This window comes from Somniosus microcephalus, chromosome 5, assembly GCF_052327205.1.
Source record: "Somniosus microcephalus isolate GS21.2 chromosome 5, FLI_Smic_1.0, whole genome shotgun sequence".
Classification (NCBI taxonomy): domain Eukaryota; kingdom Metazoa; phylum Chordata; class Chondrichthyes; order Squaliformes; family Somniosidae; genus Somniosus; species Somniosus microcephalus.
Genome location: NC_140991.1, coordinates 25,240,883 through 25,253,245, shown reverse-complemented (window position 1 = coordinate 25,253,245; position 12,363 = coordinate 25,240,883). Strand labels below are relative to the sequence as shown.

Here is a 12,363-nt window from a genome sequence, read left to right as displayed (position 1 = left end):
GCACAAATGAAATATCCATTGGGCAAATAATTATCAAATCCTAAGTGTTCTCAGAATAGTTGCCACAGAGCTGCACTAATTCAAATTCCACCGAATCCCCTTTAGAGTTCAGTCACCTTTCAAGGGAGTAATCCAATTAGCAGCATCCAGCAGCTGTTGTATCGTCTGTACTAAATAATCAGCAGCCCTATCCTTGAGTGTGTCTGATCAAAATACTTCCATTATACCCTGACTCGTCCTGTGTTTGCTTGGGAAATTGCAGCATGTGCCCGGATCTCTCCACACACCTGTGACCTGCACCCACAACCTGCAGCACTGGCAAGATGTCTCCCCCAGCTGGTGCCTTGCTGGCACTATCATAAAATGCTGTCTTCCCCACAAAAGGACATGAGGGAGAAAAGCTGAAGACACAGAAAGCAGTAATAAATAGTACTGTAGAGAGAACCAGAAAGGAAAGAGAAGTTTAGGGTTGTGAATCTTTGGAATTCTCTGCCCCAGAGGGCTGTGAATGCTGAGTCTTTGAATACTTATGTTCTTATATCCAAGGCTGAGGTAGATAGATTTTTGGACTCTAGGGGAATCGAGGGATATGGAGATCGAGCGGGAAAGTGGAGTTGAGGTCGAAGATCAGCCATGATCTTATTGAATGGCGGAGCAGGCTCGAGGGGCCGTATGACCTACTGCTCTTATTTCTTATGTTCTTAAGTCACAACACCGAGCCAGGTAAGCAAGAATAGGTAGCCACTGATGCATTGTGAACAATGCTGCAATATGTTTTTAGAAAGCATTGAAAGGAACACTGAACCAACGTTCATCTGATCAAAAGGAAAACTATGAAGGATAGAAATGTTCAGCAGGGCAGTCAGGTTCTGAAAGAGAAAAGTTAATGTTTTGGACGGGACCTTTCACTAGGTCACACGGATGAAAGCTGCCACCTAAAGCGTCAGTTCTTTCTTTTTGGCCCTCTTTCATAGGAACAGGAGGAGGCCATTCAGCCCCTTCAATCCTGTTCCACCATTCAATTAGATTACGGCTGACCTGTACATTATCTCCATTACCCACCTTGGTTCCGTAACCCTTAATACCTTTACCTAACAAATCTATCAATTTTAGTCTTGAAATTTTCAATTGACCCCCAGCCACCACAGCTTTTTTGGGGGGGGGGGGGGGGGGAGAAAGAGTTCCAGATTTCCTCTACCCTTTGTGTGAAGTGGGTGCGTCCTGACATCACCCCTGAACAACCTAGCTCTAAATTAAAGGTTATGCCCCCTTGTTCTGGACTCTCTCTCGCCAGAGGAAAACGTTTCTATCTACCCTATCGAATCCTCAATTAGATCACCCCTTAATCTTCTATATTCAAGGGAATATAAACCTAGTCTATGCAACCTGTCCTTTTATAAGTTAGCTCTCTTAGAATCATTCTGGTGAATTTGCGTTGTGTTTTGGGTTCATGTTGTAATTGGCAAATCTACATTGAGAGCTTTTCCTCTGGGGAATAATGTCAACAGGTGGCCCGATACTGAAATGACTTGTTTTACTTGCAGTAAAGCAGCGGTGCAGGCGGTACAAGCCAAGAACCAAATCTGTATTCTTGACATAGACATGCAGGGCGTGAGGAATATCAAGAAAACAGATCTGTGCCCAATCTACCTTTCCATTCAGCCGCCATCATTTGAAATTCTAGTAAGTACTGACACCTACAGCTTTGCTGTTGGGATGGGGGTGTGCTTTTCATGAAAGCCATTATTGGATTAGAAGTGTGAAGTGCCCTTTTATTTAAAGGAACACTCCTCGGGAAGAGTCATAAAGATCATATCCACGGCTGTCGACTAGATGAATATGGGAAACCTAAAATTTGCATTAAATTTTTTTTTAAACCTCGTAGTACCATCTGTGTCGCAGTTGTTGGATGCTCATTCCTGGGGTGTCCTAACATGGCAATAGGTGTCCCAGGAATCATCGATACCAAGCCCAACTATAGCCCCGACACTCATTAATCCCTTTTTACTATAACTTTATAGCCTTCTCACAATAGACAGGACTTTTAAATGAGCATCTGCTGATGGGTGTTAAGTGTTTTTAATCTCACTCAGTGCTGAATTCCGAACATGAATGAGTATAAGAAGCATGCTGAACATGTTATGATCTGGAATGCGCTGCCTGAAAGGATGGTGGAAGCAGATTCAATAGTAACATTCAAAAGGGAATTGGATAAATACTTGAAGGGGAAAAATTTGCAGGGCTATGGGGAAAGAGCAGGGGGAGTGGGACTAATTGGTTGGCTCTTGCATAGAGCCAGCACAGGCACGATGGGCCGAATGGCCTCATTCCATGCTGTAAGATTCTACGATTGCCCTGATAAGCAGGGTAGTTGAAAGTAAAATAAAATATTGCGGTGTTGGGCAACTTGTGAGGGAAGGCCAAGAAGTATGATTTTGTGACTTTTCTACACAAGATTCCTTTAGGGCGAGCTTCACGCTGGAGGTTTCTTGAAGTCCATTGGCAATAATTCAGACACCATTTGGATCAGTGATTTGAAATGTCTGGCACATTGCCGACTGGGCGAGCTCCACTGAACCATCTATGTCTGTTTTCCAAGAGCCTTTCATACTTTGATCAGCTGTGATACTGAGATTTGAATAGGATTTTGTAATTAGAACCTCTTGTCACATGCAGAATGGATTTTACACGTGTATATTCACAGTCGACCATGCATATTAATTTATTTGTCCAGATGAAAAACCAAAGATTGATGTAACAATTTCCAAATCCTTTGTGTTAGAGGCTGGAATCTTGTATAGCTGTTTAGCTACAGTGCGATAGATGTTGAAGTGAATTCATTAGGTCTGCTGAAAATTGTCCACAACAGGACTTTCTGTTGACTGAATGACATCCCTGAAGCTTTCAAAGAAAGTTTAAGCGATACCTACAACTCTGAAAAGTATATTTTTGATTGCCAAACTAAATTCAGCAGGTAAACCTTCAGTAAACTCTTCCAAGCAAATAGATGGGAAATAAATTGCAACACTGATGTACCTGTTGAAAATCTTTTTTCAAAACTTGTTCTATGCAACCCATTTTTAGGAAGAACGATTGAGGCAGAGAAAAACTGAATCTAAGGAAAGTTTAGAAAAGAGGCTGATAGCTGCAAAATTGGACATGGAATTCAGTAAGTACTTCAGCAAATATTTGTTATTTATATGTATATTCTTGTACCAATAAAAGTTTCTGTTTATAATGTTGGGATATAGCGTTAGCAGTGTGAATGTTGGGAGCTGGTTTTAGTGGCGTGAATATTGGGAGCTGGTACATTGATGCAGATTTGGCATTGCAAAGCAGAGGGGAACACTTGGATGTTCCTCTAACTACACCGTAAAATTTATTTATTTTGGAGGGGGAATAAATTAAAAAGGGGTCGGCCATTTAGGACTGAGATGAGGAGAAATTTCTTCACTGAGGGTGGTAAATCTTTGGAATTCTCTACCCCAGAGGGCTGTGGAGGCTCAGTCGTTGAGTACATTCAAGACCGAGCTCAATAGATTTTTGAATATTAAGGGAATCAAGGGATATGGGGATAGTGCAGGAAAGTGGAGATGAGGCAGATCAGCCATGATCTTATTGAATGGAGGAGCAGGCTTGAGGGGCCGAATGGCCTACTCCTGCTCCTAATTCTTATGTAAATCTGGAATTAAATAAAGACCAGAATTGTAAATACACTGAACAGTGTCTGTGATGGATCTTTGTGCATATTTCTGTTTTGCAGGTAAAGAACCTGGTATGTTTGATGAAGTAATAATTAATGATAATTTAGACGATGCCTATTCTCTGTTGAGATCGGTTCTTCTTGAGGTGAGCTAATTGCAGATCAACCTGCCCATTTGGTTTTTAGTGAGTACACTGACCAGGTTGTGCACTGAACTTTTTACGTTATTATAATGTGTGGCCAATGGGAGCAAGAGTTTCCTGTAAACCTGTAAAATCAACTAGATGATCATTGCTTGATGGTAATCTTTGAAATAAGTGAAACATTAGAGTATAGTGCACACGATGAAAGCTAACTATTTGATCACATTTGTTTTGCCAGTTTGGCTCATTCTTGTCTTTCGATAGAATAGAATGGTTACAGCAGAGAAGGCGGCCATTTGGCCCGTCGAGCCCGTGCCGGCTCTCTGCAAGAGCACTTTAGCTAGCCCCACACCCCCGCCCTTTCCCCGTAGCCCTGCAAGTTTATTTCCTTCAGGTACTTTATCCAATTGCCTTTTGAAAGCCACGATTGAATCTGCCTCCACCACCCTTTCAGGCAGTGCATTCCAGATCATAACCCCTCGCTGTGTAAAAGTTTTTCCAGAAGGTTCCAAGTTCAAACCTAACCAGCAAAAGTTGGCACTTTCCAGTGCTGTCTGATGGACTGCTGCATTGTTGAAAATGAGATAATAAAATGAAACTGTGGTTCAGGTGGGATGTTAACAATCCCATGGCCCTATTTGAAGAGGAGCAGGTTTGTCCAGTGTCCTGGCAAACCTTCCTCTAAAAATTCAGGGAACTCTGGTTTAAACGGCGCCTAAATATCCGGAATTCTCTATTAACCGGCAAAATTTATACTCCTCAATAACCGGAAATGTTGCCGAGTCCGAGTCTCCCGCGGTGGCCGAGTTAGTCAGTGGGGGTAGTTCTCCAAACTGCCACTACTCGGCGCTGTCGGAAGTCCAAACACCTCTAACGGGAGTCTGACTCTCCCGCGCTGCCGGTAGTCTCTTCCGAGCCGCCATTTTTCTGTGTGTGTCTCCATCTTTATCGTGAATTATCTCCCCCATCTTGCATTATGGAATTCCCAAAAGTTGGTCCAAGCACTGTACTTGATCAAGCATCTTCCACGATCCATTTAACACAACATTCTGTAGGTGAGTACCCAATTACTGTATACTGCACATTTCTTGATTTTTTTTTATTTTTGTTTGTTTAAAAATAGCCTCGGTAGATAACCCTCTCCGTTATCCGGAATTTTTAATCAACCGGCACCATGCCGGTCTCATTGGTGCTGGATACCAAAGAGTTTCCTGTACCACCAAAAAATATATTCGCTTGTCCTTCATCTTGTTGCTGTTTTTGGCATCTTGGAGGTGATGGTGTTGCTGCTTTTGTCCTTCTTGGTGATTGCAGGGCTGCAAAGTACCTAAATAATTAAGAGTATTTCCAAAGTTTTATAACTTAATTTTCAGCACTTCCAAGACGTACAAAAATGGATGATGTTCTACAAATAGAAGTTGTGAAAAGTTTTGCCTCCCAGGCCCCGATTCTGGAAGGTTTCATCTGCAACAGCTGCAAGTTGGTCAATGCACTCGGGGCTGAATGGTCAGCCTTAGTGAGCGACTGGCCTCGCATCAAACTATTGGGAGGGGGAAGTTTTTATCAGAGGTATTCGAGAAGACCATGCTGGGGGTCGGAGTAGGAGATGAGAACCTGGAGGAGGGGTCTCTGTTAGAACGGATGCTAAAAGTCGTGAACTAGAGCAGTCATCCCTAGTGCAGTCGTACAGTTTCTCTCCTCTGGAAAGAGATAATGTGGAGACTCGAGAGTTGACTGCAACAGGTGAGGATGTGTCATGCACTGAGGCATACAGCAGCCTGTCTGAGAAGGAGGGAAAATGAGAGTGTAGAAAATTTTGGTATTAAGGGAGAGCAGGAGATTTAGAATGGAGATGGAAAATTCAAATCCATTGGGAAAAGAGATGGAAAATTCAAACCCAGTAGAGTGAGCGAGATGGAAAATTCAAACCCAGTGAAGTGAGAGAGATGGAAAATTCAAACCCAGTAGAGTGAGCGAGATGGAAAATTCAAACCCAGTGAAGTGAGAGAGATGGAGAATTCAAACCCAGTGGAGGGAGAGAGATTGGGAATTCAAACCCATTAGGGGAGCTGGAGCTGAGCCATAACTTGAGAGGATGTCTTTAGGAAAGGAGTAATAAGGGAGAAAATTGGAGGAGGAAAAAACAGAAATAATTTGAATTGGGAGAAACGGTGTCAAACTGAGAATGCCGAGTCCCACTAGTCCAGACTAAGAAAGGAAATGGACTAAGGGTTGCTGCGAGAGCAGTTCAGATCAATAAAAGTAGATTGTATGAGTTATGCATCACTGGTTTGTGAAGAAAAACTGCTTCCTTAATGTCTTTTGTTGTGTTTTATTGTAGGAAATCCAAAAGGCGAAAGCCTTACAGAACTGAACTCTATTCCAGCAACTTGTAGGAAGAATGAAAATTTCTTAACAAAACATCCATGTATTTATCTTATTTTTTTAAATAACTATTTTTGTGTTGGTCTGTTTTTATTGTTGAGCTGGCATTCCATTTTCTAAGCTTGTTGATGAGGGAAAAAACAACATGGCTTTACTATCCTGTTCAGTATAATGAGGAATTGCCGGTTTCTGTAATGCTTTGCGGAAAGTACTAGTGCAATTTTATAGCTTGTGTTTTTTTTAAAGTATATACTGGATACTAAAGTACAGTATCAATAGTAATGAGACACTCCAAACACAAACTACAATTACTGTTGTATCTTTGTTTTTAATAGAGAAAAAGTGATCATGATTGGACCAATGGAAAGGGGAAGTAGTCTTGGCTCAAGGCCTTTTGTACACAGATAATTTCTGAGAAAGCAGATTAATGCTATCCCACAAATGGCAAATGTCCATATAGGTGATTGTGTTATCGTCTCATTAGTGAATGTATCGAAGAAACAGAATTATTTTAACGAGGAATTATGTCTGAATTTTTATATTCTGAATTCCACCTCCCAAACAAAATGACTTGTGTATTTACCCGTGTCTTTGTTTTGGGAATAAATAAAACCAATGAGAAAAGCTAGAATGTTGTTTATTCCATGGCTAAGACTGAGAGGACACTGACCACAGTTATGAAACAAAAACACAAAATAGTGGAAGCTCTCAGCTGGCCAGGCAGCATCTGTGGAGAGAACCAACACAGACAAGCTATCGTTTCAGGTATGAACCCTTCAAAAGGTCAAGAAGATATTGCAGAAGAACAGTATTTAAAAACCGAGGAGAAGGGGAATACCTGCATGCACACGCGCTCTCAAAAATAGAATGACCTGTAACTAATTGGAGAACGGGAGATGGCTTATATTATCTATCTATCTCTCGATAGGGACTGTATAGCTAAAAGAGATAGGGAATAGAAAGGGAAGCATGAAAAACTGGGAAAGTGCAGGCTCCAGCCCACTAGCCTGTTAAGAAAAAAAATCACCAAGGGTGCAGACCACTTTGACTGCATGATGTCCCCACCCCAAGCACCAACCCACTCCTCCCATCCCAAGAAACACCAGCACACCCATAGTGAGACATGGGAGCTATAGTTAAAAATCTGGTGTTATGTCAATATTAAGGCCAGAGGACTGCAAAGTGAGATGTTGTTCCTTGAGCTTGTCCTTCCCAGTCAAGAAAAGAACAGAGTACTTTTGGGTAGACATGAACAAGGGATTTTGCAACTTTAGTGTTGGGGAATTTTATTGCAGGTTCAGGGTGTGAAATGGGGGCTGTAGATCCTCTTGAGCTGGATACAGAGGTAGATGTCTGAGCATGCTATACCTCTTTTGTGTTTTACCTTCCTCCAAGCCGTCTGGGGATAAGTCCTCATAAACAGACGGGCTACTAAAAATATGTTTGAATCCAGCTACAGTTTAGATCATATGGTTGCAAAACCAAATATGATGACTGCTATACGTGCTAAGGACACAAGTCTAATAATAGTGCTAGCAATTTCTGTGTGAGTGGATAGGGTGGTTTTCCCTCTGAAGATCACACCTGACTTTCATTGATACAATCACCTCAGTTCTCTGCAACTTACATTTCATTCTTTTCACATTCTACAGCATCTGTCTATTAGGTTTGATTCCTGGAGAATACATGTTGGGCATGTAAAAAAAAAAAACAGGAATTGTGCCCATGCTGCATCACAAAGACAACTACTGATGAGGGAGGCTGTTCAGTCCACTTGGCTCATCCTTCCATAGAAACCTATGATTCTCTCTGTCTCTCCTCCGCCGCCACCCCCCCACTTCAAAAAAAAAAAGTCCTGGAGTGGAGCTTAAACCATGAGCTGACTCGGGCAACAATGCTACCACTGAGCCAAGGTTGGGCATTAAAGGACAGATCGCCCACAACAAAGTCGACTGATGGTGGAATCTATCCACGCTCTGATTGAATCCTTCAGCCAGTTGCTTCTCTTGCAGTAGAGGAGCCCATGCCTATGTAGGTAGCAGCCACTGATGGTTTTGCCCAAGACTAACTCTGGCCTCCCATTGTATGGTAGAGGAAAACTCTGGCTCCCATCAAACCAATAAATTGAAATAGATAACATTTTTCTACTCTTGTGATAGTCCGTACAGATTTCATAAATTAGAAAATTAAATGATAGATTTTAAATTGAACAGCAAAACTTTATTAAAAGAATAAAACACTTTCACACTTACAATATTGAGATTGCATGCAGATTAAAGGCTTGTATTAAAAATATTCTTATTTAGTCGGAGATGTTCTTAAACCGACGGCCCCTGTAGATTCCGCTCTATATAAAGATGTCGGGATCATGGTAGTACAGATATCCACAAAGCATCTCCACTTGCAAATTTTATTTCCAAAAAGTTCAGGAGTTAGATAATGTATCTTGAAAAGCTGACCTTTGTAAAACAAGCAAAAAAGAGAAATGCATAAAATTAAGAAAAACAATTACAGTAGCCTCACCATATTAAAATTGTGAGATTGCAATACTAATTCTACTGCAGGCCTGAAAGGGTTAATTAATGTTAGTGTGTAAATGTTTCTGTGTACTCTTAAATGTAGCCTTTTATTGTCCAGAAATACCAGTGGAAGCAATATAATCTAGCTTTTAAAATACATTTAAGGCTGTTTTAGTCCTACATATGTCTTCTATTGTGATCACTAGGGTCTATTGAGAAGATAGCTCGAAGGGTACCTCCAATCAAACGTGGTAGAAGTACAGCAGAACTGATGATAAGGGCCATATTCATCCACCCAGAATGGAAACAATTTGATGGCTCCATCTACTGTCGATTCTGGCCTGTGCGTCACATGTATGGAGGGTAGCCCCTTGTACATCTCCGCAGAGCAGGGTTGAAAGCAAGTTGACCAAGAAGAGAGTCTACAGACACAGCAAAAACACGGTGGCATTCCCAGTGCCTCTAAACACACCTGGTGCATCTTCGGATGATTACTAGTCCAGTAACTTAGCCACAACACTATCGTACCCATGCGCTTTGAAAAAACTGTGATTGACGGAATGGTATGGATATTTGCAGTGAATTTGTTTTTCAAGCCTTTACACTGTTGAAACTTTTCCTCAAATAATATTGAACCTTTGCTAGGGCCACATATTTAATTCTCCTCCACTGACTCTCTGGTCCACCTCCATGTGCTTTCAAGGCTATACTTCTACTTGTCTCACTATAGCAAACATATTTCTACAATGACCACCTTCCGCATCCACATGGTCACCTCTACTATCTCCCAGGATTCCATCCCTTCCCAGCTGCTACCTCTCGGCAAAGGGGGTCAGCATATGTATTCTGCAAGGGAGGGGAGGGAAGAGGCAACTATAATGTAAGCTAATGCAAAAATTATGCTTTATATCAATTTTTATGCAAAGATTGTAGTTGGTGTTGATGTCTGATATTTGGAATAAATTGGGACACATTTCATTTTTTTCCACTCAAATTATTGGACCGACTGCTCTCTAAGCAGGAACACTCCTGATGTGAATGTCTAATTGTGTGTTGACTTAAGATTGTACAAACACAAGTTTATGGCTCGCAAACCAATTTTCCTTGAACTCCTCTAAATTCATCTCAAAGTTAACAAGAAAAAGGTGAAATACATTCAGGGACGTTACCAAGATTTTTTTCTTTCTTGTTTCTCTTCATTTCTCACTGAAGTATCAGCACCTCGTGCTTTGTAGACAGAAGCATCCTCCGTTTCTCCCGTTGTTTCAGGTAATTCCTGAGCTTTGTTGTTTGAAAGGAAACTGTTGAGCATCTTAGCTTCATTTTTGAGTCGTCTTGTAACCACGGAAAGGAACGGCATTCAGAGGCACACAGCCTTCCCCTACAATGTATATGGAAGAAGAATGCAATGATACATCGTGACATGAGGGACAATCAGTGTTAGAGTAACTCCGCACAGTCAAAGAAGTGCTCGATTCCTTTTCTTCCAAATTACTCCTCCAATTCTCATGCCCTCCTGAAGGTGTTAACTCCAGGTCTTGTTCCAAGGACACTGGCCATCTTCCAATGTCTTATCCGAGAGGTCACTTGACGGCCACTACTGGTCCAACTGCGGAGGACCTCACAGGTGAAGCTGATAATGGGCTGTATTTTACGATCAGCGGCTTCCTGCGTGCGGAGGCCTCCGATCTGGAAAAAATCAATGAACTTACCTGAGGGCTCCCAAGGTGGGTATACTTCCGATCCTGAGCCTCTCCAAACTTGAAATGCGCTGGGTCCACGTAGCCCAGAGGCGCATGCAGTTTGCAAGCGTCCCTGGGATCACATGGGCCATGGGGAGCCAATAGAAGGGAATCTCCCTTCATACACTTGACAGATAGACCTGTCAACTATATGAATGGAGATCACCCCAAAAACACAGTAAAACGTTAAATAAAATTTAAAAAAAACCATCACATTGTAAAATGAGTTGAAATTACAATAAATTAAATACTTCAAACAAAAATTTAATTTTTTGAAAGAAATAATTAACAGGGCTAAAAATAAGCTTACTTTTTTTAAAGTAATTATAAATGAGTGGAAATTTTTTTTTAAAAACTTTTCTCCAACTCTTACGCCTGCTTTTACCAGGCGTAAGATTGCTAAGGGTTTTCTGCAGGTGGTTCTCGCTCCCCGCAGAGGCCTTTCTCCAGGACAGGCGTGCGATCTGTCAGGAGGATTCTTGACAGATCAGAAACGCTGGTTTTCAGCGCATGCGCTTCGCATGCCTGAAACCGGCATTTCCGATGTCCCTACGGGTGTGTACACAACACGTACACACCCGTAGACAGCGGAATATACGGCCCAATGCCTTTTAACCAGTCTCCATAAACGTGCACACCCAGCAGAGGAAGTAGTTCTCAGGGACACAATGATAAACTGCGGTGGCCCCAGCTGAGATTAGCTTAGGTTGAACAAAGGATCTTAACTCGTTTGCATAGCAGTCAGAATCAGGGGAATTTATAATGGGGAACAAAGAAATGGCAGACCAATTAAATACATACTTTGGTTCTGTCTTCACAAAGGAGGACACAAATAACCTGCCAGGGATGTCGGGGAACATAGGGTCTAATGAAAGGGAGGAACTGAATGAAATCAGTATTTGTAGGGAAATGCTGTTAGGGAAATTGATGGCATTGAAGGCCGATAAATCCCCAGGGCCTGATAATCTACATCCTAGGGTACTTAAGGAAGTGGCCCTAGAAATAGTAGATGCATTGCTGGTCATCTTCCAAAATTCTATAGACTCTGGAATAGTTCCCATGGATTGGAGGGTAGCTAATGTAACCCCACTATTTAAAAAAGGTGGTAGAGAGAAAACAGGTAAGCCTGACATCGGTACAGGAAACTTTCGTTTATCCGGAGGCTAACTGTCCGGAATGCTCGATCCACCGGCAAAATTCAGGAGTCGGTTCAGTAAGTTTTTTTTCTTTTCGTTGCATTTTTTTCACCAGTCAGGCTCTGCAAGGTCTAGCTGAAGCTGTTGCTTAGCTACAGAGACGCTTGCAAGCTACGGCCGACTGTTTAGAAGCTGTTGCTAAGCAACAGGGTTTGTTGCTAGATACGGAGCTCAGAAACTCCGTATGTTTTAACATTAGCGCTGGTTTGTCCGGCAGTTTTGATGGGACGGCAACAGCTCGGTCCCGTCAGTGCCGGATACCAGAAAGTTTCCTGTAGTGGGGAAATTGCTAGAGTCCATTATAAAAGATTTAATAGCAGAGCACTTGGAAAACAGTGACAGGATTGGACAAAGTCAACATGGAATTACAAAAGGTAAATCATGCTTGACTAATCTACTGGAATTTTTTGAGGATGTAACTGGTAGAATAGATAAGGGAGAACCAGTGGATGTGGTGTATTTGGACTTTCAGAAGGCTTTTGATAAGGTCCCGCATAAGAGATTGGCGTGCAAAGTTAAAGCACATGGGATTGGGGGTAAGGTACTGACTTGGATAGAAAACTGGTTGGCAGACAGGAAGCAGAGAGTTGGAATAAACGGGTCTTTTTCCGAGTGGCAGGCAGTGACTAGTGGGGTACCGCAGGGATCTGTGCTAGGACCCCAGCTATTCACAAT

At 42.0% G+C, this 12,363-nt stretch overlaps 2 protein-coding genes across 8 annotated transcripts in view; one reads left to right on the top strand and one right to left on the bottom strand.

The window, feature by feature from the left end:
• Positions 1-6,855, top strand: part of LOC147116959 (guanylate kinase-like) — a 72,460-nt gene extending 65,605 nt beyond the window's left edge. For 6 of the 7 annotated variants that reach the window (XM_085987454.1, XM_085987455.1, XM_085987458.1 and 3 more), the window contains 3 exons: positions 1,545-1,683; positions 3,085-3,169; positions 6,188-6,855. In XM_085987454.1, coding sequence (XP_085843580.1) covers positions 1,545-1,683; positions 3,085-3,169; positions 6,188-6,351 — 388 coding nt within the window. In that variant the 3' untranslated portion in view covers positions 6,352-6,855. Of the gene's footprint in view, positions 1-1,544; positions 1,684-3,084; positions 3,170-3,763; positions 3,850-6,187 lie in introns of all 7 variants that reach the window. The other variant, XM_085987456.1, reaches the window with a different exon arrangement.
• obscnb (obscurin, cytoskeletal calmodulin and titin-interacting RhoGEF b) overlaps positions 6,853-12,363 on the bottom strand; it is a 656,492-nt gene continuing 650,981 nt past the window's right edge. The window contains exons 130-131 of the mRNA XM_085987453.1: positions 9,920-10,131; positions 6,853-8,690 (exon numbers count right to left, since the gene is read on the bottom strand). Of these exons, the coding sequence (XP_085843579.1) occupies positions 9,954-10,131 (178 nt within the window). The 3' untranslated portion in view covers positions 6,853-8,690; positions 9,920-9,953. The remainder of the gene's footprint in view (positions 8,691-9,919; positions 10,132-12,363) is intronic.